This window comes from Entelurus aequoreus, linkage group LG09, assembly GCF_033978785.1.
Source record: "Entelurus aequoreus isolate RoL-2023_Sb linkage group LG09, RoL_Eaeq_v1.1, whole genome shotgun sequence".
Lineage (NCBI taxonomy): Eukaryota > Metazoa > Chordata > Actinopteri > Syngnathiformes > Syngnathidae > Entelurus > Entelurus aequoreus.
The window spans coordinates 20,268,822-20,296,713 of record NC_084739.1 but is presented as its reverse complement, the minus strand read 5'-3'; the positions used below and the strand labels follow the sequence as shown (position 1 = coordinate 20,296,713).

Sequence of the window (27,892 nt, the reverse complement as noted above, 5' to 3'; positions counted from 1 at the left end):
TTCGCCGGCGCAAAGCGACCTAGTATGCATGCGCGGATAATGCGCACGTCATAGTCACCTCCAGTGTTGCTTTGTGTGCAAGTTCTTGATATCTGAACAATATCCATTGCTGTGGTATTTCAATTAACTGGAACCAGTGTGCTGTGGGGCCCTATTGTAGTGAATCACACCTGAGCCATCATAAATTAATCAAATATTTAACGGATATTTGAAAGTAAACAATGTGAAAAAGAACATTTTACATCAATCAATGTAGGGATCTAGATATCTGGTCAGGACACTCCACACTCTTTTTTGCCTTCACCTTCATCGTCCATTCGTTTTTGGTGACTTTATATACTCTGGACCTAGACGTTGAGTCTGCGACATACATGGCGGACAATAATTGATACAGTCTGCTTTGCCCGTCCAAAAGCATTTGTCGTTTTTTGTAGTCTTCCCTCGACGGCCAGGTAATACAAAGCATGCGCTACCTTTTTTTAATCACATCCACTGTAGCCCGCATTCTCGTTGTCTCTCCTTCGACAAATGGACAAAGTTTTTCGGCAAGTAGAATCACAACTGATCTGGACATTCGAAAGTTCTCTTGCTGTCTGAGATGTGTTTTATCCGTTTATCGTTTCTTCTCTTAAGGTATTCATGTGTGATTTCCACAAGCTGTCTGTACATGTAGAAGAAGGAGAAACACGGGCATGTCTGGATGACTTGCCCCTATATTTCCAGTGGTTAGCTCCGAATTACGAAACCACTTTATTATGAAGCTGGCTGTGGCGCAATCTTTCTGACGTCACTTCCTGTGTGGGGCGCTGTCTTTCTGGCGTCACTTCCTCTCCAAACTCAGTTTGTAAACGATCAATGAGTCCATACAAAGCTAAGAGCCACAGATTCAAGAAATAGACGGCGCACTTACCCGTGTAAAAAATTATCCAAGGAGGGGAACCTTTAACGATGAATTAGTGTGGCCGAAACGGGGTTTAGGCTAAATAATTATTCGTTTAAGGGGTTATCCGGCTTAGTGTACACATAGCCTAAGGATACACTACCGTATTAGGGGAGGCATATCTCTCTTCTGCTTGGGTTGTTTTGTTGTGTACTAAACGATCTATTTTTACCGATTCCAACACTTAAAGAGAACCCAGCTACCAGCTGAGAATGGGCTTTTGGCCAATCACAGGGAACTTGATAGAGCCTTGTGATTGGCACAGCAGCGATAAGGGTTGGAGGGACAAGTGACAAAAGCACTTTTGTGTTTTGCAGAGTGTGTGTATTGCTGACTGAAAGGCATCTTCTGCTTCCATTTATCACTACAGTGTGTTGGATCAATATTGACTTGTATTTAAAGTAAATACGTTAAAATGTGTGTAAAGATTCTTGCGGAATATAAAAAATTGATTTAAGAAAAAGTCTAATCAACACAACATTATTTAAACATATATTGAACATACTCACAATTGCTTAAGTACTAATCTTACCAGGCAATTCTGGCTCAATGCCTTATGAACAATTGCCCTGTGACTGATAAGTAACCAGTTCAGGCTAAAATCCCCCTTTTGCCCAAAGTCAGCTGGGGCCGGTTTTCTCATTTTTAACAAATGAGCACACTTCACTTTGACTACAGTAGGGAGGGCATTCAAATGGCTCCATTCCTGGGTAAGAAGGGTGGGCAGTTAATCATTTTGCAATGTAGTCTGCTGAAAATGATGGAAAATGCCACATACATAGCAACTGACGCTGTTATCCAAAGTTGAAATTGCCATCAAACACATTTTAAAGGCCTACTGAAACCCACTACTACCGACCACGCAGTCTGATAGTTTATATATCAATGATGCAATCTTAACATTGCAACACATGCCAATACGTTAACTTATAAAGTGCAATTTTAAATTTTCCGCAAAACTTCCGGTTGAAAACGTCTATGTATGATGACGTATGCGCGTGACGTCAATGGTTGAAACGGAAGTATTCGGACACCATTGTATCCAATACAAAAAGCTCTGTTTTCATCGCAAAATTCCACAGTATTCTGGACATCTGTGTTGGTGAATCTTTTGCAATTTTTTTAATGAACAATGAAGACTGCAAAGAAGAAAGCTGTAGGTGGGATCAGTGTATTAGCGGCTGGCTGCAGCAACACAACCAGGAGGACTTTGACTTGGATAGCAGACGCGCTATCCGACGCTAGCCGCCGACCGCATCGATGATCGGGTGAAGTCCTTCGTCGCTCCGTCGATCGCTGGAACGCAGGTGAGCATGGGTGTTGATGAGCAGATGAGGGCTGGCTGGCGTAGGTGGAGAGCTAATGTTTTTAGCATAGCTCTGTGAGGTCCCGTAGCTAAGTTAGATTCAATGGCGTCGTTAGCAACAGCATTGTTAAGCTTCGCCAGGCTGGAAAGCATTAACCGTGTATTTACATGTCCATGGTTTAATAGTATTGTTGATTTTCTGTCTATACTTCCAGTCAGGGGTTTATTTCTTTTGTTTCTATCTGCAGTTAAGCCCGATGCTATCACGTTAGCTCCGTAGCTTAAGTGCTTCGCCGATGTATTGTCGTGGAGATAAAAGTCACTGTGAATGTCCATTTCGCGTTCTCGACTTTCATTTTCAAGAGGATATAGTATCCGAGGTGGTTTAAAATACAAACCCGTGATCCACAATAGAAAAAGGAGAAAGTGTGGAATCCAATGAGACCTTGTACCTAAGTTACGGTCAGAGCGAAAAAAGATACGTCCTGCACTGCACTCTAGTCCTTCACTCTCACGTTCCTCATCCACTAATCTTTCATCCTGGCTCAAATTAATGGGGTAATCATCGCTTTCTCGGTCCGAATCTCTCTAGCTGCTGGTGTAAACAATGGGGAAATGTGAGGAGCCTTTCAACCTGCGACGTCACGCTACTTCCGGTACAGGCAAGGCTTTTTTTATCAGCGACCAAAAGTTGCAAACTTTATCGTCGATGTTCTATACTAAATCCTTTCAGCAAAAATATGTCAATATCGCGAAATGATCAAGTATGACACATAGAATGGATCTGCTATCCCTGTTTAAAAAAAAAAAAAAACATTTCAGTAGGCCTTTAAGATCTTTAACAGTCTACTGCCGGTTGAAGTGGATAGTGCACACCCCGAATCCGTCACGTTCAGGTAAACCGCAATGAATGGGGCCATATAAATCCCCTGTCTAGTGCACTGAACAAACTAAAACACACACATTTCTAATGGCAATGCTATAATTGTAAATACAAACAGTGAGAGTATGCGACAATGTCACCAAATTCTAACAATTAGAAAAGGACCAAATATGATTTTAGTGTTTCGCAGGTATTGTTTATGTTCCCCATGTCCCAGTTGTTAAGAATCCTGGTTGCCATCCAGGTGAGCACTTCCTGTATTTGGACATGGATTTTAGTGGCAAGAGTACAAGACATTGGGGCCTCGATTTTAAATTCAGCTGCAAACCAAGTGGAACTGATTGTCGGGGTGATGCTCGAATGCTATTAATGCACCGTGTTACCCTTGAGCAACATACCAAATCCCTATTCTGCTCACAGTATGAACTGGTTCTGTGTGGAGAATGTGTGTTGTCTTATTAGGTTTGTGCTGCACAAACCCTGACATTTCACCTTTATTGTGTTGACATGTTGACTGGTGTGTGTGTGTGTATGCGCGCGTGCGTGCGTGTGTGTGTGTGTGTGTGCATAATGCAACAAAAACAATAACAGATGTGAAAAGAGAAATCTACCCGAGGGGATCAATATTGTATAATTAAAAAAGTCATGCTGTGGGACTGTTTGCCTTAAGCTGGAACTAAAGCTTTAGTCAATGTGGCAGAAACAGTTCAAAATGAAAGCCACTGAACTTTGTATGGATGGTAATACAGATCGATTAGATGGCTGATTGTTAAAACAGTTTTGTAGGTTGTGAGTATAGCTTTATCCATCCAATGCTCATATTAATTATACTACAGCATGTTGTCATTTTTATCTGGCATGAAATGTTCTGATATAGAACATGCATCCAACTAACGATATGCACATTTTTAATACCGTCTCAACTCAAAGTAGAATGGACGTTAAATAGAAAATATGAACACAGTAGTGTGGATTTTTCAGTTAAGGGAGACCTATGACGATTTTAATCTACATTTTAAACACTTCCTTGTGGTCTAGATTAGTGGTTCTCGAACCTCTTTCATCAAGTACCACCCTAGAAAACACTTAGCTCTCCAAGTACCACCATAATGAAAAAAGACAGGGGTTTTATTTAACAAATATATTTAACATTTTGGCCACTGTAACATTACACACAGTCTGAACCAGGGGTGACAAACGTACGGCCCGAGGGCCGGATCAGGCCCGCAAACAGGTTTTATCCGGCCCGCTGGAAGAGTTTGCTAAGTATAAAAATTAACCTGCAATTTTTTTTAAAAATAAACAGCTGTTCTAAATGTGTCCACTGGATGTCGCAATAGCAATTATTTGTATCTTTGTAGATGATGCTACATATGTCAGTCGAGGAAAATGATCAAACTACATGACTAACATCCTGTAATTTGATTATGATGTCATTTTTTTTATCGTGATAGATTGAAAATTAACACCAATGAGTTGACTGATGAACATTATCACATAATTTATTCAGAAAATATAAATAAGTACAAAGATAGAATACTGTTAACCGCAACATGTAAGTGTAAAAAAACAAAACAACAACATTATGATATGTACATTTTCATAATGTGCTTGTTCTATTTTTAAAGAAAGAAAACAATCTGTTGTCTTTATTTTTAAGTTATCCTGTCGTGATTTTACCAGTCCGGCCCACTTGGGAGTAGATTTTTCTTCATGTGGCCCCCGATCTAAAATCAGTTTGACACCCCTGGTTTGAACAGTAACACTGTGTTAGAACTTAGGAAAATAAAACACCGTACTTAAATAATGAGTCAAATATTTGCCGTTCCAATAGATGGAGCATACCACAGTTTGAGAATCACTGGTTTTATAATAAATATTGGCTATACTTTGGTGTCACATTCATAACATATTGTCTGCATATGTCTGCAAGATGGTTGTTGGGTTAAACAATGCCAAAGCATAAAACTATAAGGTTCATTGACTTTGGTACGTATACTTATCTTAAAATTAGGCTTCAGCCAGGCTACGAGAAAACACAAAAGATGGTAGGACAAAGTATTATTTTCATATAATCTGTGACATGCCGTGTTCTTTTATCCTGCACTACAACGAGCTAATGCAACGACATTGTGTTCTTATCTGTACTATAAAGTTCAAATTTAAATGACAATAAAAGGAAGTGTAAATCTAATAAATGCTGTTAAAAGCAGCTCTTTTTTTTTTTACACAGAGTAGGAATCGATCAGAGAATGTGCAGGTGTACCAAATTGTGACCGGGTGAATCTATTTGGTGTTTATGAAGTTTATTGTTGCCCGTGTCTTGAAAAAAAAACAGTGGTGACCGCTTTAACATATATATCTTGATAGTCCGCATTTCCAAAAGATAAATCATGATACATTTGAAGAGGGTAGCGTGTGGTGTCATTTGAAATCCACAGTCAAACATATTGCAGATACACTCAAAAAACAGGTTGTAAAAATTACTGTGGAGCAAAATGTATGCAAAATTTACACTAATGTATTTCCAATACTTATTATCTAGACCAGTGGAGCCCAACCACCAGTCCGAGGAAACATTAAATAATTTATAAACGACTGCATTTTCTCCGATTAAAATGTTGCCTGTCCCATGAGACCGGGGGTCTGAAACATGGGCTCTAAAGCCTCTTTAGCGCCGCCCTAGTGGCTCCCTGGAACTTTTTCAAAAATGTATGAAAAAGATGGGGCGGAAAAATATATTTTTGTTTTAATAGTGTGTCTGTAGGCCGGACAACATGACACAAACCTCCCTAATTGTTAGAAGTCCCACTGTTAATTGGCGAGCGCCGTTTTGCCCTACTAATTTTGGCGGTCCTTGAACTCACCGTAGTTTGTTTACATCATTGGTGTCCAAACTTTTTCCACTGAGGGCCGCACACTGAAAAATCAAAGCAAACGGTGGCCATTTTGATATTTTTTTATTTTAAAAACCAATACAATATATATATAAAAAATATACATGTAGGCCTCCACTCAGGCTTTATCCCAGGGACAACAAGGGTTTTGTTAAAAAAAATATAAAAAATGTGTCATTATTCAGTATTATTATTTTTATTATTATTCAAAAAAGTTTTAAATCCATAGATCAACATTAGGTCTATCTGTCAATATAACGTTTTTAAAGATTTAAGTCGTATGCTCTTTTTGTCAAAGAAAACCCTAGTTTTTAATGGAAAAAACACAAAATATGCAATATTTTCACCCAATAACATTTTAAGTGGAATATTTGAGATTATATAATAATTGGAGCCTTAAAAAGGTCAATAACTCATAAAAACAAATCACACAAAAATGATTGGGGATCCAAAAGGGTCCTATTAATTAAAGTGTTAAAAAATAAATTATATTTTTTTTTTACTGTTTACTTTTAACACAATAATCTCGAGATCAACTTCAGATCTATCCATCAATTATAAGTTGTATTTTTGTTTATGTTTTTTGTTTGTTCATTTTAGGCACTTCTTTAAAAAAAAAAAAAACAGCTACATTTTTTATATGGCAAACACAAAATATGCAACATTTTCCCCAAAAAATATCTCAAAGTGCAATATTTAATGTGACGTAATTGGAGCCTTGGATAGGTCAATAATTCATTATGACATTGATTTTGATTCATTAAGTCTGGGCTTCCCTGCTTAAGCTGCTGCCCCCGCGACCCGACCTCGGATAAGCGGAAGAAGATGGATGGATGGATTATTTTTTAAAGAAAGAAACAGCCTGCATGGCAGCTTTGTGTTATTAGAGTAAACATTGCAACATTTTCTTGTTGCATTTCACCTGTTTGCTCTTTTATATCACTTTTTATGGTTTTTAATATTTTTCAATTGTATTTTTAAAATGTGCCGTGGGGCTGTTAAAAAATGACCTGCGGCCCGCAAATGGCCCCCGGGCCGCACTTTGGACACCCCTGGTTTACATGCATAACTTTCTTCAACGATTCCAGAGAAAGACATGTTTTATGCCACTCCTTTTTATGCTGTGTGTAAATGCACAAAAGTGAGCTTTGTTGATGTTATTGACTTGATATGGAGTGCTAATCAGGCAGATTTGGTCAGTGCATGACTGCAAACTAATTGATGCTAACATGCTATTTAGACTAGTTTTTGCATTTTTCTAATGTTTTCCAATGTTGTAAAAATGTGTAGAAAAAATATTAAATTTCAACATTTCTGTCAATAAAGATTTGTGTCAGCCTGCGACACATAGTCATTTTGATAGTAGGCTATTATAGCTAATATAGACACTTACATCATGTGTTGTCTTGATTATATCACTTATAGAAGGCTTTTAATTTTTGGCGGCTTCAGACAGATTTTTTTTGGGTATTTTTGGTCCAATATGGCTCTTTCAACATTTTGGGTTGCCGACCCCTGGACTAGACACACCAATAAACTTGTTTATAGATGTACAATAAAACTCCTCATAGGAAGTTGCTATTTAATATAATTGTTATAACTTTGTGACATGATAGAATGCACATTAATGAACATATACAATATAAATGTGACAGATTGTAGCCAAGGGCTGATTTTCATTGCAAATAAATAAACCCAGGGCTCCCACTAATTCAGTGTTAAAGTGAGTTGTATTTTTCATGCACTTATTTTTGCTGTATTTATCTGGCACAAGTGGAAAGTCGGTCCCTGAAAATAATGCCTACATTAAACGTGGTGCAAAAAAGGTTGGGCACCCCTAATCTAGACCACAAAGTTGTTTTGAATGTAGATTAAAATGATCATATGTTCCCTTTAATGCTCAAATAGATACATCCACCTCATTGTGACATCGCACTGTATCCTCGTTTAAAACGACTGCAAAACACAGCGTTTAGAACAGTGGTCCCCTAACTACGGCCCACGGGCCGAATCCGGCCCGCCAGCGTCCAAAATCCGGCCTGCGGGAAGTCCCAAGTTAAAAAAAAAATACAAATAAAAAATAAATTACAATACATTTTTATTTTTTTATTTTTTTTAATTATCATTTTTTAAAATCTGTCCTTTATAATCCATTTTCTACCGCTCGGTGTCTCCTAGCCGCTCAGGCAAATCATATTGTCTAAAAATGCATTTTCCCATCGATAACGTGAAATCATCGGGCTTGGAATATTTATATATATCCATCGATCCATTTTCTACCGCTTGTCCCTTTTGGGGTCGCTGGAGCCTATCTCAGCTACAATCGGGCGGAAAGCGGGGTACACCCTGGACAAGTCGCCACCTCATCGCAGGGCTATATATATATATATATATATATATATATATATATATATATATATATATATATATATATATATATATATATATCCATCCATTTTCTACCGCTTATTCCCTTCGGGGTCGCGGGGGGCGCTGGAGCCTATCTCAGCTACAATCGGGCGGAAGGCGGGGTACACCCTGGACAAGTCGCCACCTCATCGCATATATAAATATATATATATATATATATATATATATATATATATATATATATATATATATATATATATATATATACAGCCCAGCCCCGGTTCAAATTTTTTTAATCCAATGCGGCCCCCGAGTCAAAAAGTTTGTGGACCCCTGGTTTAGAACGTTCCAAAACTGCACGCAAGCTCAAGCCAAAATGCGTGAACCTTATGATCTGACAGTTTGGCATTATTTAAGAATAGTATCCAACATCGGAACAACATTTAAAAGTCAGATAAGGCAAAACTCACCACAAGTCACTTTTAACAAATGTTGAGTCTAAGTTGCAGGCTATGTTGGCCTCCTCACAGAAAAGCCATCCTGTCAGGACCGTTCAACCTTTTAGCAGTTATAAACATGAATACACTATGCCAGACATCTTTCTTTTTTTCCCCAAAGAGCTCTTGGGAGGTTTTGCCCTCAGTGGTCATTGATCTTGTCTTGTAAGACATGATTTAGACTCAACGTGGACCAGCGAGTGAATACAGTATAAAGTACAAATCAGTATTCATGACTATCATGTCTCTGTAATGAGGCTCATTCTCAGGCTGCCAGGAGGAGGAACTGATTGGATGCGGTATTGTGAAAGAATGCTTTAATTCTTAACCAGGACAGGCTCAATGCACCCTAGGATAAGGAATTAATTATATATATATATATATATATATATATATATATATATATATATATATATATATATATATATATATATATATATATATATAGTGTGAATGTTGCCTGTCTATCTGTGTTGGTTTTGCGATGAGGTGGCGGCTTGTCCAGGGTGAACTCCGCCTTCTGTCCGAGTGTAGCTGGGATAGGCCGAGAGGGACAAGTGGTAGAAAATGGATGGATGGATGGATATATACAGTTGTGGTCAAAAGATTACATACACTTGTAAAGAACACAATGTCATGGCTGTCTTGAGTTTCCAATAATTTCTACAACTCTTATTTTTTTGTGATAGAGTGATTGGAGCACATACTTGTTGGTCACAAAAAACATTCATGAAGTTTGGTTCTTTTATGAATTTATTATGGGTCTACTGAAAATGTGACCAAATCTGCTGGGTCAAAAGTATACATACAGCAATGTTAATATTTGGTTACATGTCCCTTGGCAAGTTTCACTGCAATAAGGCGCTTTTGGTAGCCTTCCACAAGCTTATGGCAAGCTTCTGGTTGAATTGTTGACCATTCCTCTTGACAAAATTGGTTCAATTCAGCTAAATGTGATGGTTTTCTGACATGGACTTGTTTCTTCAGCAAAGTCCACACTTCTGACATCACATGGACGAAGATAAGACCTTCTGGAGGTTCAGATTAAACAAAAATTGAGCTGTTTGTTTCTTCAGCATTGTCCACATGTTTAAGTCAGGACTTTGGGAAGGCCATTCTAAAACATTAATTTTAACCTGATTTAGCCATTCCTTTACCACTTTTGACGTGTGTTTAGTGTCATTGTCCTGTTGGAACACTGAACTGGGCCCAAGACCCAACCTCCGGACTGATGATTTTAGGTTGTCCTGAAGAATTTGGAAGTAATCCTCCTTTTCATTGTCCCATTTACTATATGTAAAGCACCAGTTCAATTGGCAGCAAAACAGGCCCAGAGCATAATACTACCACCACCATGCTTGACGGTAGGTTCGGTGTTCCTGGGATTAAAGACCTCACCTTTTCTCCTCAAAACATATTGCTGGGTATTGTGGCCAAACAGCTCAATTTGTGTTTCTTCTGACCACAGGACTTTCCTCCAGAGGGTCTTATCTTCGTCCATGTGATGTCAGAAATGTGGACAATGCTGAAAAAACAAGTCCATGTCAGAAAACCAACATATTTAGCTGAACTGCACTGCAATATTAACATTGCAGCAGATTTGGTCACATTTACAGTAGACCCATAATAAATTCATAAAAGAACCAAATTTCATGAATGTTTTTGGTGACCAACAAGTATGTGCTCCAATCGCTCTATCACAAAAAAATAAGGCTTGTAGAAAGTATTGGAAACTCAAGACAGCCATGACATTATGTTCTTTACAAGTGCATGTAAACTTTTGATTGCGACTGTGTACATGTGTGTATACATATCTATGTGTACATATATATATATATATATATATATATATATATATATATATATATATATATATATATATATATATATATATATATATATATATATGTGTGTATATGTATATATATTGATGTATATTTATGTATGTGCATATACATATATTTATATGTGTGTATATACATATATGTATAATTATTATTATGATATTGTAAATAAAGAAAACATGTGTAACAGCTCTCTATCTATCAGCAGCCATGTGCCAACGGAGGGCGATGTGTGTTGAACAGCGCCAACAGCTACACTTGTATCTGCGCTCCAGGCTGGTCGGGCCATAACTGTCGCACAAATGTCAATGATTGCGTTCAACATCTGTGTCAAAACGGCGCTCCCTGTGTGGATGAGATTGATGGTTACAGGTTAGTGTACACGTATGACAAACATCTGACATTTAACATCCTCGTTTTTAATGGTTCATCATGCAATATTTGGCAGTAAGAAATCCTCCTCAATCTCTTCCCAGCTGTCTTTGTCCCATGGGATTCTCCGGCTCCCTCTGTGAAGAAGACATTGACTACTGTGTGGGTCACGGCTGCTCCAAGCATGGCGTTTGCGTCGACCAGCAGTTGAACTTCACCTGCCGGTGCGCGCTCGGATTTGAAGGGTCGCTGTGCGAAACGGAAACAGATGAATGCGGCAGCTTCCCCTGTGCAAACGAGGCCACGTGCGAGGATCTTGTCGGTGATTATCGCTGCCATTGTTCCCCGGGTTTTGAAGGTAAGAAGACATTTCATAATACATATAAAATCATGACGGTCAAGCTGTATTTTCACAGATTAAAACCTCTTCTAGGAATGTTCATTATGTGTCGCTGACATGCTTTTTTCCCAAATACTCCAAAGACCAACAACTCAAATACACTCCAAAAATAGCCCTGTAAAAGGGGAACTGTACTTTTTTTTAATGTTTCCTATAATTCACAATCTTTATGTAAAACATTCCCAGTTATATTTTTCTTGTTTTTATGCATTTTAACTAGTAAACAAATGCGAGCAAAAGTGCAGTAATAGTCGCTCTATTATACCTATAGAGCGCTTAAAAAACATCCAAACACCTCCATCAACACTTTATACGCACGCTGTCAGTATACATATAACATACTTGCCAACCTTCCGGGATTTTCCGGGAGACTCCCGGAATTCAGCGCCTCTCCCGAAAACTTCCCAGAAGAAATTTTCTCCCGAAAATCTCCCGGAATTCATGCGGACCTGAGTGGGGACAGCGGCGACAGTCTGTTTTCACGTCCGCTTTCCCACGATATAAACAGCGTGCCTGCCCAATCACGTTATAACTGAAGAATGATCGAGGGCGAGTTCTTGGTTTCTTATGTGGGTTTATTGTTAGGCAGTTTCATTAACGTCCTCCCAGCGCAGTAACAACACACAACAACAGCAGTCACGTTTTTGTCTACCGTAAAGCAGTTTGTCTGCCGTAAACAGCAATGTTGTGACACTCTTAAACAGGATAATACTGCCATCTACTGGATAGCCTCCGGAACACTCAAATTCAAGTATTTATTTTATTTATATGTAAAATAAAATATATATAATATATATATATATATATATATATATATATATATATATATGGCTAGAATTCACTGAAAGTCAAGTATTTCATATATATATATATATATATATATATATATATATATATATATATATATATATATATATATATATATATATATATATATATATATATATATATACACTACCGTTCAAAAGTTTGGGGTCACATTGAAATGTCCTTATTTTTAAGGAAAAGCACTGTACTTTTCAATGAAGATAACTTTAAACTAGTCTTAACTTTAAAGGAATACACTCTATACATTGCTAATGTGGTAAATGACTATTCTAGCTGCAAATGTCTGGTTTTTAGTGCAATATCTACATAGGTGTATAGAGGCCCATTTCCAGCAACTATCACTCCAGTGTTCTAATGGTACAATGTGTTTGCTCATTGGCTCAAAAGATAATTGATGATTAGAAAACCCTTGTGCAATCATGTTCACACATCTGAAAACAGTTTAACTTGTTACAGAAGCTACAAAACTGACCTTCCGTTGAGCAGATTGAGTTTCTGGAGCATCACATTTGTGGGGTCAATTAAATGCTCAAAATGGCCAGAAAAAGAGAAATGTCATCTGAAACTCAACAGTCTATTCTTGTTCTTAGAAATGAAGGCTATTCCACAAAATTGTTTGGGTGACCCCAAACTTTTGAACGGTAGTGTATATATATGAATTATATATGAAATACTCGAGTTGGTGAATTCTAGCTGTAATATACTCCACCCCTCTTAACCACGCCGCCAACCACGCCCCTCGCACCCAACCACACCCCGTCCCACCCCCCATCCCCCACCTCCCGGAATCGGAGGTCTCAAGGTTGGCAAGTATGACATATAATGTAGTAACAGGCACATTCTAAATAACTTGTAATATTTAAATTTTTTGCTCATTTTAACCATACGGTGGCGCCTTAATTTCATAGCCGCATCATGTTTGCTTTTTACGTCATGCAGACTTTATGAAAGCCAACAAACATAATTAAATATCACTTACAGTACAATGTCTTCTCTCAATGGGGTGCCAACTGTTAGGACATTGATATATATTTTCAATTAGATGAAGAATTCAAAGCATTTACTGTAAGTCCTATCTTAAAACTCATTTGTATACTCTAGCCTTTGAATAGACCCCCTTTTAGACTAGTTGATCTGCCATTTCCTTTCTGCTCTACCCCCCTCTCCTTCGTGGAAGGGGGGGCACAGGTTCAGTGGCCACGGATGAAGCGCTGGCTGTCCAAAGTCGTGACCCGGGGTGGACCGCTCGTCTGTGCATCGGTTGGGGACGTCTCTACGCTGCTGACCTGTCTCCGCTCAGGATGGTCTCCTGCTGGCCCCACTATGGACTGGACTCTCACTATTATGTTAGATCCACTATGGACTGGACTCTCACAATATTATGCTAGATCCACTCGACGTCCATTGCACCAGTTGCCCAGGGGGCGTCCCCACATCTGCGGTCCCCTCCGAGGTTTCTCATTGTCCCATTGGGTTGAGTTTTTCCTTGCCCTGATGTGGGATCTGAGCCAAGGATGTTGTTGTGGCTTGTGCAGCCTTTTGAGACACTCGTGATTTAGGGCTATATCTCGTAATCTTCATGATGGGTAACAAAATTACCATTTCTGGGTCTAAGTTGGCTGTTAAAAATGACCAACTTCTCTGTTTATGTCCACATCATGTTACTGTCCAGGTGAAAGGCATGATTAATAATCTAGAATAAACTTAAAGTTTGTCTAAGTCTAATGTCTAAGTCTAAAGTCAGTGCTTGTACCACATTCCATGTGAAACCGTACACTGGTGCGGTGGTCAGTGTTTGGGATGTCACAGGGTGCAAAATGTGCCTTGTGCTCATAGATTTATACCATTTTTACACTCAGCAGCTGGAATAAGAATATCATATGGTGCAAGAGCAACACAGTGGCCACCCATCCATTGAGTCACAAAGCCCAGAGTAAAATTACCTTTGGTAGGAGAGCGAGCAAGAGAAAGAGAGAGCATAGCCTGGGGATGTCAGGCTCTTCGTTCTATGAGCTCTCCCTGCTCAGAGGTCTGAAATATCACAAGAGGCCGAACCTAGTGGAGCCTTAAATTTGTCAGTAATGACTTTATTTAATTCCAGCCTTAACTCTTCCCCAGAGGATAGTAAAATTGAGAATACGCCATTTATGCATCTATACCAGCAGTAGCATGCTGAATACATACAAGCCAGTGGGCGACGTGCTAACCAGCTGCCTTGAGGTGGCGCCAATAGGAAATGTTACTAATTTCAACTCAATCTGTGTGAGACGTGTCAAAATCAAACCTGTGGGTTAGATTTGGCAAAGTGTGTACATTTACAAACTTGGTAATTACAGTGCATCCGGAAAGTAATCACACTTTTTCCACATGTTATGTTACAGCCTTAATCAAAAACGGAATTCATTATTTTTTGTCCTCAACATTCTACAGACGATACCCCATTTATTTTGCAAATGTATCAACATAAAAATAAATAAATAAATCACATGTACAATGGTAATCACAGTCAATCAATCTATCAATCAAAGTTTATTTATATAGGCCTTAATCACAAATGTCTCAAAGGGCTGCACAAGCCACAATGACATCCTCGGCTCAGATCCCACATCAGGGCAAGAAAAAACTCAACCCAATGGTATACAATGAGAAACCTTGGAGGGGACTGCAGATGTGCCCCCCCCCCCCCTTCCCCAAAGGGTGACCGTTTCAATGGACGTCAGGTGGATCTAGTTAATAGTGTGAGAGTCCAGTCCATAGTGGGGCCAGCAGGGGATCATCTTGAGTGGAGACAAGTCAGCAGAGCTGCGACGTCCCCAACTGTCGCACAGATGAGTGGTCCACCCCGGGTCCCGACTTTGAACAGCTAGCGCCTCATCTGTGGTCACCTAATAACCTCTTCACGCAGGAGAGGGGGGCAGAGCAGAAAAGAGACGGCAGATCAACTGGTCTAAATGGGGTCTATTTAAAGGCTAGCGTATTCAAATTAGTTTTAAGATGGGACTTACATTCTTCTGAGGTAGCATCTCTAACTGTTACCAGTCTTTGCTCAATACTTTATTAATGCACTTTTAGCAGCAATTACAGTCCCAAGTCTTTTAAGAATACGATGCCAACCAGCTTGGCATACCTATCTTTGGCCAGTTTCACCCATTTATCTTTGTGGCACCTCTCAAGCTCTATCAGGTTGGATGGGAAGTGTTAGTTTTCATCCAGGATTTCTCTGTTCATTGCAGCATTCACTTTTTCCCTCGTCCCTGGTCTGACTATCCTGCCACTGAAAAAACATCCCCACAGCATGATGCTGGCACCACCACGCTTCACTGTAGGGATGTTATCGGCCTGGTGATGAGCGGTGCCTGGTTTCCTCCAAACATGATGACTGGCATTCATGCCAAAGAGTTTAATCTTGGTCTCATCAGACCAGAGAATGCTCTTAGTTTGAATAAATTGGCATTTTTTAAAAACCTTTTCACAGTAATATGGGGTTTTGTCTGTAGCATTTTGAGGACAAAAATAAATGTATTCCATTATGGAAAAAGGCTGTAACATAACACAATTTGGAAAAACTGAAGCGCTGTGAATACATTCTGGATGCACTGTATGCCAAAAGTGTAATGAACATCATATATATATATGTCAATAGAGTTCATGCTAAACTGTACTAATTTTATTCATATTTAACTCATTATATATTTGCAGTCAGATTACAGACAAGACAATGTCTATGAACAATAAACTGAATTTACACAGTGCATGTCTAACTGTGTCAAATAAAACTAAGCATAAAGCAACATTTGTGATATTGAATTAAATTTCCTTAGTAAATGTATTACATATTTATTAGTAGCACGAGCAACATGTGTCAGGTGAAGCCCACGTAAGATTATATATTTGATTTAACAGTTTTTCTCCTGCAGGAAGGTACTGCCGTGAAAATGTGAATGATTGTTGGTCGCAGCCTTGTCTCAATGGCGGCTCATGTATGGATCTGACAAACGACTACATTTGTCATTGTCCTCTTGGTAAGTAGACATTTAGATGTGGATTACAGTATTAATGATCATGTGTACAAACATGTGCAGTTAATTATGCCTCCAGGCCAAAGCAAAATGCTTGGGGTATTTTTGGGCTTGTTTTCCCCATGTGCGCATTTCTTTTCAACGAATTAGATCACTGTGACCTCTCAAATGTTTTGTTTTTCTCTATGTATCGGGAAATAACAAAAACAGGACTGTTTAAAAGAAATGAAGCGATTGAAAAGTTGCGAGATGGGGGTGGGATTAAATAAATTATCTTCTTCCCACTCCCTTTCAGGCAAAACTGGACAATCATGCTTTACATACTATACATTACCTTTTGGACTATATTAATTTATATTATTATGTGTTGTCAAATTTGTACTTTTTTTTTGGAATTATTATTATTATTTTTGTATGTCATTGCCTGAAATAAATAAATGAAAAAAATAAAAAAGTCTAAGTAATTTAGTGGATAAAATGGTGAGCTTCCGAAGGCAACATTTAGTAGTCTGCCATGAATACAATATAACATAGTATAAGAAAAGCAGACCGAGCAGAAAACTACTTGACAATGCATGCAGAAATATTCAGGAATACACAAACAACGTGTGCTGAATGTATTTCTGCATGTTCACAATTTCTGAATGTCAAGTCAGAATGTGAAGAATTGCATAGAGTTTTCTCCCCCGGGGTTCTTGTTAGCATGGACTTTGAGAAACACAATTTTATCAGAGGACATACTGTATTGTATGTTGAGGTCACTTTCTACCACCAGCTTAGTCCGTAAACATACATAATGTTACGCAACTTGGAAAAATATAAAAAAAATATAAAAAATACTGAACTGCGACTATACTGAACTTAGTTTTATATTTTTAATACATTTGCAACATTTAAAAAAAAAAAAAAAAGTAGAATTTTGAGATCCACAGTGATTGTATTCAATTTTGCAATAAGGCTGTAGCATAACAAAATGTGGAAAAAGTGAAGCGCTGTGAATACTTTCCTGATGCACTGCAATTAGAGCCCTCTAAATAAAAAGTACCACCCATATAGTTGCCTTTATGCCAATAAAGTAGCCCTGAGTGTGATTTTACTTTGGATTACAGAAGTCTCTGGTAGCCCGGAAGAACTGCCAGACGTCATTGCTATATGGCAGTCACCCGGCCACTAAAACACAGCCAATAAGTGGAAATAATTTGTCAGCCTTAGGGTAACTCCTCTAAGGCCCTGTCTACATTAAGCCGGATAACTCCTTAAACAAATAATTATTTAGCCTAAGCCCCGTGTCAGCCACACTAAACCATCGTTTAAGGTTCCCCTCCTCGGATAATGTTTTGCACGGGTAAGTGCTCCGTGTATTTCTTGAATCTCCGGCTCTTAGCTTTGTATGGACTCGTCGATCGTTTACAAACTGAGTTCGGAGAGCAAGTGACATCAGAAAGAACACGCCACAGCCAGCTTCATAACAAGCGGTTTCGTAACTCGGAGCTATAACCACTGGAAATATGGAGGCGAGTCATCCAGACATGCCCGTGTTTCTCCTTCTTCTACATGTACAGACGCTTGTGGAAATCACACATGAATACAAAATAAGTGAAGGAAACGCGCGATTGCAGCTATTTGGTATACAACACTTCTCAGAGGGCAAGAGAACTTTTGTATGTCCAGGTCGGCTGTGATTCTACTTACCGAAAAACTTTGTCCATTTGTCGAAGGAGAGACAACAAGAATGGCAAAGCAGACTGTATTAGTTATTGTCCGCCATGTATGTTGCGGACTCAACGTCTAGGTCCAGAGTATATAAAGTCACCAAAAACGAATGTACAATAAAGGTGAAGGCAAAAGAGTGAGGAGTGTCCTGACCAGATATCTAGATCCTTAGATTGATTGTTGTAAAATGTTCTTTATCACATTGTTTACTTTCACATGTCCAGTAAAGATTGTATTAATTTATGATGGCTCAGGTGTGATTCACTACAATAGGGCCCCACAGCACACTGGATATTGTTCAGATAAGTTAAATTTGATTTACTGTAAGAACTTGCACACAAAGCAACAGTGGAGGTGACTATGACGTGCCCATTTTCCGCTCATGCGTACTAGGTCGCGTTGCACCGGCGGGCGAGGGGGTCTTAAATGACCATTGTGTGTGTGTGGACAAGGATAAGGTTAGGTGGGATTTACCCTGGATTACCTTAGCCCAGGGGTCGGCAACCCGCGGCTCCGGAGCCGCATGCGGCTCTTTGACCACTCTGATGCGGCTCAGCTGCATACTTGCCGACCCTCCGATTTTCCCAGGAGACTTGTGGATCTCAGTGCTTCTCTATGAAAACTCCAAGGGCAATTATAATCATATTTTCACTCTAATTACTAAATAAAGGGCGTGCCCTAAATGCACTGCAGTAATTGTCCTCTATAGCATCTACAAACAGCGTGCCAGTCCGGCCAAATGTTGTATGTAGCTTTTACTTGCACACGTAGGAGACAGCAAAGCATACTTACTCATCAGCCACACAGCTTACACTGACGGTAGTGTAACACAACACAACCAATACCCAGAATCCCATGCAGCCCTAACTCTTCCGGTCTAGATTATACACCCCCGCTACCACCAAACCCCCCCACACATCAACCCTCCCCCCCTCCGTGCGTCGGTTGAGCGGAAGAGTTAGGGCTGCATGGGATTCTGGGTATTTGTTGTGTTGTGTTTATGTTGTGTTACAGTGCAGATGTTCTCCAGAAATGTGTTTGTCATTCTTTTTTGGTGTGGGTTCAAAGTGTGGCGCATTTTTGTAACGTAACAGTGTTAAAGTTGTTTTTGTACGGCTACCGTCAGTGTAAGCTGTGTGGCTGTTGAAGTAGTACCCTTGCTGTCACTTACGTGAGCAAGCTGAAGCTGCATTCTACATGTGGTCGAGCAGGTACACTGTTTGGGCAGACTGTAGAGGGCGCCAAAAGCAGTGCCATCACGCCATGATATTCGGGAGTCTCCCGGAATTAATGACAGGATTGGCAAGTATGATGCTATCAAGCGCCATTCATTCAAAACTGGCGGGCCGCACTAACATCAAATTTCCATATTGAGGTGCGTGCCGGTGCGTGTGTCTGATACCCCTGGTTAACATAGCACAAAGCAATTTTAGCTTTGTATGCGGTGTTTTTAATTTAAAACATTTTTTTGTGGCTCCCATTATTTTCTTTAATTTGTGAAACTTGCCAAAATGGCTCTTTAAGTGGTAAAGGTTGCCGACCCCTGCCTTAGCCGGTTTAGTGTAGAAGGAGCCTAAATTAGAACTGGGCTTCCATGTGCTGAAACTACTGGCCTGTGTTGTTCTGTAAAAACGTGGTCAACTTGACAGTCACAGCTCCAACAAGTAGGTTGTATGGTCAGCATTGTGTGTTGTTTGCATCGTGTGTCCTACATTGTCATTCCACGTGGCACACAAGGCTCACCAATGTCATGGGGAGATGTGTAATTGATGTCGAAGATGACGCGCATTAACAGAGTTCATCTCCACTTAGCACTGCCCAGACAGCTGCTGATAACTGATAGCGGTCTTGTTAGCATTAAGTGCAGAGCCGAGTCCCATCAAGTCCTACTATATCCCGCTGTTGTCATTTGCTTGCTTGTGTCAAAGTCTCACCAATGTGGCGATGCCTTATTTACGAGGCAGGAGTTGAAGATGAAGTGCATCAAAAAGTTGGTCTGTTGTTGTTGTTGATGATACCCTTCACACGGAAACCGAGTTCCCACTTGGTGACTACAATATCTTCATCGATATCCACAATATAATAATAGAAAATAAGACCAATGCTGCGCTGTAATACATATAAGACAGAAATAAGACTTATTTAACACTTAATTTAGGATAAAATATGTAGAATATGCTTAAAAAAAAAACTTTTTTAAATAAAAAAAATATTCTGCAATGTAGTGAAGCCCTGATATTTGAAGCTCGATATGAGGGTCAACTGTATTTGCTGTAATAAAACCAAGTGTGTGTGTGACAATCATTGGCACTTTTTAACTTAACTTAAAATGACCTAAGAATTACTCACCTTTGAAGGTACTACCTCACAGACATGAAATGGAGAAGTAACAGAAACAGAACTTTGGAATATTTTATTGGTATTACTGAAATCAGTAACTGCTGTGCAGTGTAGCACAGGTGTATAGTGTGTTTTATAGTACATATATTTAAATCTAAAATCAATTTGTAAATGAAATGTAAATGTAATAAATTATATGTCTTACATTGCAATAAACTGTAAAATAATTTCCTATATTCCAGTGAATTATTTATCCGTTTACATGGTTATCATCACACTCTTTCTCATCACTGGTACCAAATAACAGGCATCTGTGGATTTAATCCTATATACAAAACCCAAAACCAGTGAAGTTGGCACGTTGTGTAAATCGTAAATAAAAACAGAATACAATTATTAGCAAATTCTTTTCAACTTATATTTTAATAGAATACACTGCAAAGACAATATATTTAATGTTATTTAAATGTATACATTTGTATTTTTTGCAAATAATCATTAACTTAGAATTTAATGGCAGCAACACATTGAAAAATTTGGCAAAGGGGCATTTTTACCACTGTGTTACATGGCCTTTCTTTTTAACAACACTCAGTAAACGTTTGGGAACTGAGGAGACCAATTTTTGAAGCTTTTCAGGCGGAATTATTTCCCATTCTTGCTTGATGTACAGCTTAAGTTGTTCAACAGTCCGGGGTCTCCGTTGTGGTATTTTAGGCTTCATAATGTGCCACACATTTTCAATGGGAGTCAGGTCTGGAATACAGGCAGGCCAGTCTAGTACCCACACTCTCTTACTACGAAGCTACGCTGTTGTAAAACATGCAGAAAGTGGCTTGGCATTGTCTTGCTGAAATAATAATCAGGGGCGTCAATGAAAAAGACGTTGCTTGGATGGCAACCTATGTTGCTCCAAAACCTGCATGTATCTTTCAACATTAATGGTGCCTTCAAAGATGTGTAAATTACCCATGCCTTGGGCACTAATACACCCCCATACCATCACAGATGCTGGCTTTTGAACTTTGCGCCTATGAAAATCCAGATGGTTCTTTTCCTTTTTGTTCCGGATAACACAACATCCACAGTTTCCAAAAACAATTTGAAATGTGGACTCGTAAGACCACAGAACACTTTTCCACTTTGCATCAGTCCATCTTAGATGAGCTCGGGTTCAGCGAAGCTGGCAGCATTTCTGGGTGTTGTTGATAACTTTCAGTGGTTTCAGAAGTTTTTGATGCAGTACCGCCTGAGGGATCGAAGGTCACGGGCATTGCCGCTTACATGCAGTGATTTCTCCAGATTCTCTGAAACTTTTGATGATATTACGGGGCCGTAGATGGTGAAATCCCTAAATTCCTTGCAACAGCTCGTTGAGAAATGTTGTTCTTAAACTGTTGGACAATTTTCTCACGCATTTGCTCACAAAGTGGTGACCCTCGCTCCATTCTTGTTTGTGAATGACTGAGCATTTCATGGAAGCTGCTTTTATACCCAATCATGGCACCCACCTGTTCCCAATTAGCCTGTTCACCTGGGGGATGTTCCAAATAAGTGTTTGATGAGCATTCCTCAACTTTCTCAGTCTTTTTTGCCACTTGTGCAAGCTTTTTTGAAACATGTTGCAGGCATCATATTCCAAATAAGCTAATATTTGCAAAAAATAACAATGTTTACTAGTTTGAAAATTAAGTATCTTGTCTTTGCAGTCTATTCATTGAATTCTGTTCTTATTTACGGTTTACACAACGTGCCAACTTACCTGGTTTCGGGTTTAGTAATATCTGTATGTACAAACATACAGATTTTCGAAATCTGAAGAGATTTTTTATCTGTTATAGACCCCACACATAAAGATAAACCTCAGGCATTAAATACTTTGGATCTTTATGTGTATGAAGTGCTGCAATGATATCAACACACATGCTAAACACATCACGTTTCTGTCCCACCACTAAGCCAGATTCTAGTCTTCCATTTCCAAAATCCTATGCAAACAACTGTGATCAAACAAAACTGAAATAGAAAAAAACATAGCAATCACCATGGCAAAAAACGGAAAACTTAGGCAAGATAGATGAGGACGTATGAGAGGAGGGAATAAACGTGTTTTCAGGACTAATTTTGACAGAAAAATCCCAAACTAAAGAAAAAGGACTGTGTAGAAAATCAGAGTCAATAGACCCTTTTCCACCAAAAGTTCAGGAACTTTAGGTTCCTGGAACCTTTACTTCCTGGAACTGTAGGTTCTCGTAGAAGTGTGTAGTTTGTGTTTCCACTGCATTTCAAAGTTCTGGGTAGTTTATACAAATCAGGCTGATGACCTAAGGAGGAGTGGTTTAGTTTATTTCTATACTGATACCAATGTAAATAAACAGACAGTATTAGGTTAGTAGTAAGTTAATGAAATACAAAACAATATTACAAAAAACAATATGATTTAAAAAATAAAGGGTATCGACATGTTTATTAAAAAAAAATCAGGCTTGTGTCCGCAATGTCCAACGGTCAGAAAGTCATCCTCTGTTAATGATGAATTCATGAGGATCTGGCAATTCATTTTGGTCCATTTCAGCTGTAAATAACAATATAAAAAAATTGATGTCAGGTTTTATCTCACGCCGACAATACAAACACATCGGCTTTAGCGTTAGCTTGTTAGCATTAGCATTCTGCTAACTTGGGTTGAGGCTAATATCCACACAAATGGAGTGTCACTGGCTACTTTTACAACATGTAATGAAGTAAACAGTGAATATCTGATGTCATTTACCTTTGTTCCACTTGTGTAATGCCTCCTTTATTTCACATTTATCCAATGAAAACTATCATGGAAACCCCATGTCAGACACATTAAAACAACAATCTTCAAAAGCCTCTCAATTATAAACAAACACAGTTATACCTTAATGATACTGCAGTCCATACTCTATACTGCACCTTGGTACTCCCATACCTTACATACTCTACTGCACCTTGGTACTCCCATACCTTACATACTCTACTGCACCTTGGTACTCCCATACCTTACATACTCTACTGCACCTTGGTACTCCCATACCTTACATACTATACTGCACCTTGGTACTCCCATACCTTACATATTGTGTTGAGGTGTGGAGGAATACTTACCACAACATAATTAATCCCCTGATCATATTACAGAAAAGAGCAGTGCGGATCATTCACAACGTTGTTTTTTTAGAACATACTCATAATTGTAATGTTTACGCAGTCAAAGTTGCTCAAATTTGATGATCTCGTTAAATATAACACATCAATAATATTATATAAAGCATTTAACAAATTATCGCCGCCAAACCTACAATGTTTTTTTTTACAACACGATTGCAGGCTCATAACTTGAGAGGTTTTGGATATGTCTCACTGCCGAGAGCTCAAACCACTCATAAATGTTTTTGTGTGTCTGTATGCGGAGTAAAACTATGGAACAAACTAGACTTTTAACACAAGCTATGCCAAAATATTAATCGATTTAATCTGTTATACAAACATCGGGTCTGGTTCAAATATAGAGATGAGGGTCTTCAAATTGATTTGCTGTTGTATTGTGTCTCATAGTGTTAACATTTCTTACCATTATTGGTATATTGTCTATTACCATTGTTGGTATTTTGTCCCTTACCAATGTTGGTATTGTTCATTCTTCCTACATTGTTGCTACACATTATTGTTACAGTGTAATAATTATTGTTACCTCTGGTAATGCCACCATGATACAAGATGTGTATTATGATCCTTGAACAAAGTAACAGTGAAGCTCAATGTATTAATCACTAAATGAAGAACTGGGGGTGGGATTAAATACATTATCTTCTTCCCACTCCCTTTCAGGCAATACTGGATCATCATGCTTAAATACTGTACATTACCTTTTGCATTATATTAATTAATATTATTATGTGTCGTCTACCTTGTACTTTTTTTGTGTCATTGCCTGAAATAAATGAATAAATGAAAAAATGAAATTATGTCTCAGAGTAGTAAGCAACTGAGTTGAGTTGAGTTGAGTTTGAGTTTATTTCGAACATGCAAGCATACATGATACATCACAATTTCCAGTTTCTCTTTTCAACATGTTCGAAAAGGAGTAGGAAGAAGCAGAGGGGACGGCGTGGCGAAGTTGGTAGAGTGGCTGTGCCAGCAATCGGAGTGTTGCTGGTTACTGGGGTTCAATCCCCACCTTCTACCTTCCTAGTCACTTCCGTTGTGTCCTTTGGCAAGACACTTCACCCTTTGCCTCTGATGGCTGCTGGTTAGCGCCTTGCATGGCAGCTCCCGCCATCAGTGTGTGAATGTGTGTGTGAATGGGTAAATGTGGAAATACTGTCAAAGCGCTTTGAGTACCTTGAAGGTAGAAAATCGCTATACAAGTATAACCCATTTATGTATAGCTTATTTAATCTTACCCCTTTTCTTTTACATAACAGTTGCTAAAACTTTTGTTCACTTCCTGTTCTCAATTTATTCACAATATACTCCATAAGAATGGATGAATTAAATACATTCAGTATTCTTCTTCTTTGTACTTTGAGGCTTCGAGTTCAGCGTTATACTCCTCCGTAAATATGTTTAAAAGTGCCCGTCTAGTTCTCGTATCGAAATTAAGTTTGTAAAAAATAATAAGCAACAATAAACTGCATATAGTTTAAAGAGTACGGCTGAGTAAAAAAACTGCAAGTTAGTTCCACTGATCAGCGTTCTTCAGCACAAATATTATCCTCTGCATTCAACCCATCACTCTCACCCCCTGGGAGGTGAAGGGAGCAGTGAGCAGCAGCGGTGGCCACCCCCGGGATATTTTTTGGTGATTTAACCCCCAATTCCAACCCTTGATGCTGAGTGGTTGATTGGCAACACTAAATTGGCCCAAGTGTGAGAACGTTGTCTGTCTATCTGTGTTGGCCCTGCGATGAGGTGGCGACTTGTCCACGGTGTATCCCGCCTACCGCCCGAATGCAGCTGAGATAGGCTCCAGCACCCCCCGTGACCCCAAAAGGGACAAGCGGTAGAAAATAGATGGATGGATGGATGGGCTGTGGTCAAAGTTAGAACTGCCACAAACCACATTTTAAGATAGTCAACACTCTACTGCCATCTGGTGGATAATGCACCTTCCCAATATGTCACGTTTCATGTGTCAGGTAGACCGTGACAAATGGGGCCATATAAATGAGGGCATTTGCCGTCTTTGGTCGGAAGGGGGAAAATCAGGACTAAAACAGCCTGACTGTCTTAATGTGTGTACCTGCTTTAGATATATCATGATAATATTTGAACTCCAGGGTTTGTTTGATTTTTAAGGCAGATTTTTCTAGAGCTTTTTGACTGAGCTTTAAACTTTAATCAGGCGGGCAACTACTAATTTATATTACTTCCGTGTTTGTTTGTTCTCTTCACCCTTTTCACCGTTTAATCAATTGCATGTTGCTGTAAAAGTGTACATATGTAAGATATTTTTGAACCGGCGTTCTTGAAAGTCTCTCTGTAATCAGCCCATAGCAGAAGGCTGTTTTGCATTCTTCAGTAAGCAGCTGATTTGACGATGTCTTCAGGCAATAAAATATTTAATCACCACTTGATTGCACAAGTCAGATTGCCGCTTCAAGCGCTACTTGCCATTTTGAGTCCAATGTCATGTTCTGCTGTAAACAGCCGCGATTTTTGAAAGACTTAATATTAAAAAAATAAAGACATACCCTCTTAAAATGTTAACACAGTTTTGTGGTTTATTTGGCCTTATTGCATGCTATTCTTGCTGATTCATTGTAATTGTGCATCCTGTTCTGGTGCTTCTGGAAAACAAACCTTTTAAGCAAAGTCATTATACCATTTACCAGCTTGAACCATGCACGGTACCCATTTCACATGGTGTGTTTATGATTTTAGTAGGAGAACAAGTCCATCATTTTGGATTGTCTGCTCTTACTAATTTCCTGCATTTTCCCACAAATTAGATTTGGGCAAAAACAGAACACCAAAGTGTCACTAAAGCTTCCATTACTTTCCATTAGATTATTGATTACATTGGCAGATTTATAGACAGGTGTTTGTAATATGCTTATCTTTTTCACAATTAGATATTAAAAAAAAAAAAAGGTCTGTCGGGTATTCTTGCATCTCCCTACAAAGTCAGAACACATTGCATATTTATTTACCAGTTTGAACCCACCATATTCCTCCTATGCTTTGATTTAGAATAAAATAGAAAGTACTGTATTGATCCCTGGAGTAAATTCAGCACCACAGTTCGCTCACAATAAACACTTAGGTATTCACATTTGAAGAAGAGTATAACAATAAAGATATGGAATAGCGTACACTCGAATTGTCCCCTCACTTTACTTCTGGTGCAAAAACAGCAAAAAACAGCAGTTGCAACGACAGCAGTGCAAAAAGCATTATACATGTAAATAATATAAATGAGGCAAATGGAATAGAATTGTCCTATCACTATTTTTCTGGTGCAAAAAGACAGCAGTGCAAGTAGCGTTTTTTACATATGAATAATATAGATACGGTCTAGTATACATTCAAGTACAGTCAAAATGGAATAGGAGAGGATTCCGTTTTTAGCCTTCCGGTGCAAAAAAAGCAGTGCAAAACAGCATTTTAAGTATGAATTATATATGTAATGACTATTGTCTAGTTTTTTTTATTTTTTTTAATTTTAAACAACATAAAGACACAAGATACACTTACCATTAGTGCATCAACCCAAGAAACCCCTCCCTCCCCCATTCACACTCATCCACACTCATTTACACAAAAGGGGCTGTCTCTTTCTGTTATTAAAAAACTTCTGGTTCCTACAATATAGAATAATACAGTCTGCAAGGGATACAGTCTTTAGAGCACACATGATAGTGTGTGGTGCTGGTCCACTAATATTTTCATGAATTACTATTTTTTATGTAATTGTTTTTATATTGCTTTACTTTCAAACAAAACAAACAAAGGACCTTAACTTCACCAGACCGGGTTGTCACTGAAATCAAATTGTTCAAAAGGGTTCTTAAAACCAGGTCCAGTTCAGATTACGTCCAGATCGGGCTCAGCAACACACACCTTCACCCATGTACAGCAAACTATTGTCTAGTTTAATATATGCATTATACCCTCAGATTCAAGTACAGTCAAAATGGAATAGGGTAGAATTTATCCAGTCAGTCTTTAGCCTTCCGGTGCAAAAACGGCAGTGCAAAACAGCATTTTAAGTATGAATTATATAAGTAATGACTATTTTCCAGTTTAATATATGCATTATACCTTCTGATTCAAGTACAGTCAAAATGGAATAGGATAGTGTTTGATACCACAATTACCATGGCAGGGCTACTATTATATATTTTTTTAATGTTTTCAATTCTCCATGTAAATATACCAAGTACACCGTAAAGAAGTGTGGTGGTTATGGTAAAAACAAGCATATTAATATGCTACGTTTAGGAACATTTTAAAA

At 38.7% G+C, this 27,892-nt stretch overlaps 1 protein-coding gene across 1 annotated transcript in view; it reads left to right on the top strand.

The window, feature by feature from the left end:
* The window catches only part of eys (eyes shut homolog), a 635,999-nt gene that overhangs the window by 117,736 nt on the left and 490,371 nt on the right, over positions 1 to 27,892 (top strand). The window contains exons 10-12 of the mRNA XM_062058295.1: positions 10,946 to 11,109; positions 11,214 to 11,467; positions 16,255 to 16,359. Coding sequence (XP_061914279.1) covers positions 10,946 to 11,109; positions 11,214 to 11,467; positions 16,255 to 16,359 — 523 coding nt within the window. The remainder of the gene's footprint in view (positions 1 to 10,945; positions 11,110 to 11,213; positions 11,468 to 16,254; positions 16,360 to 27,892) is intronic.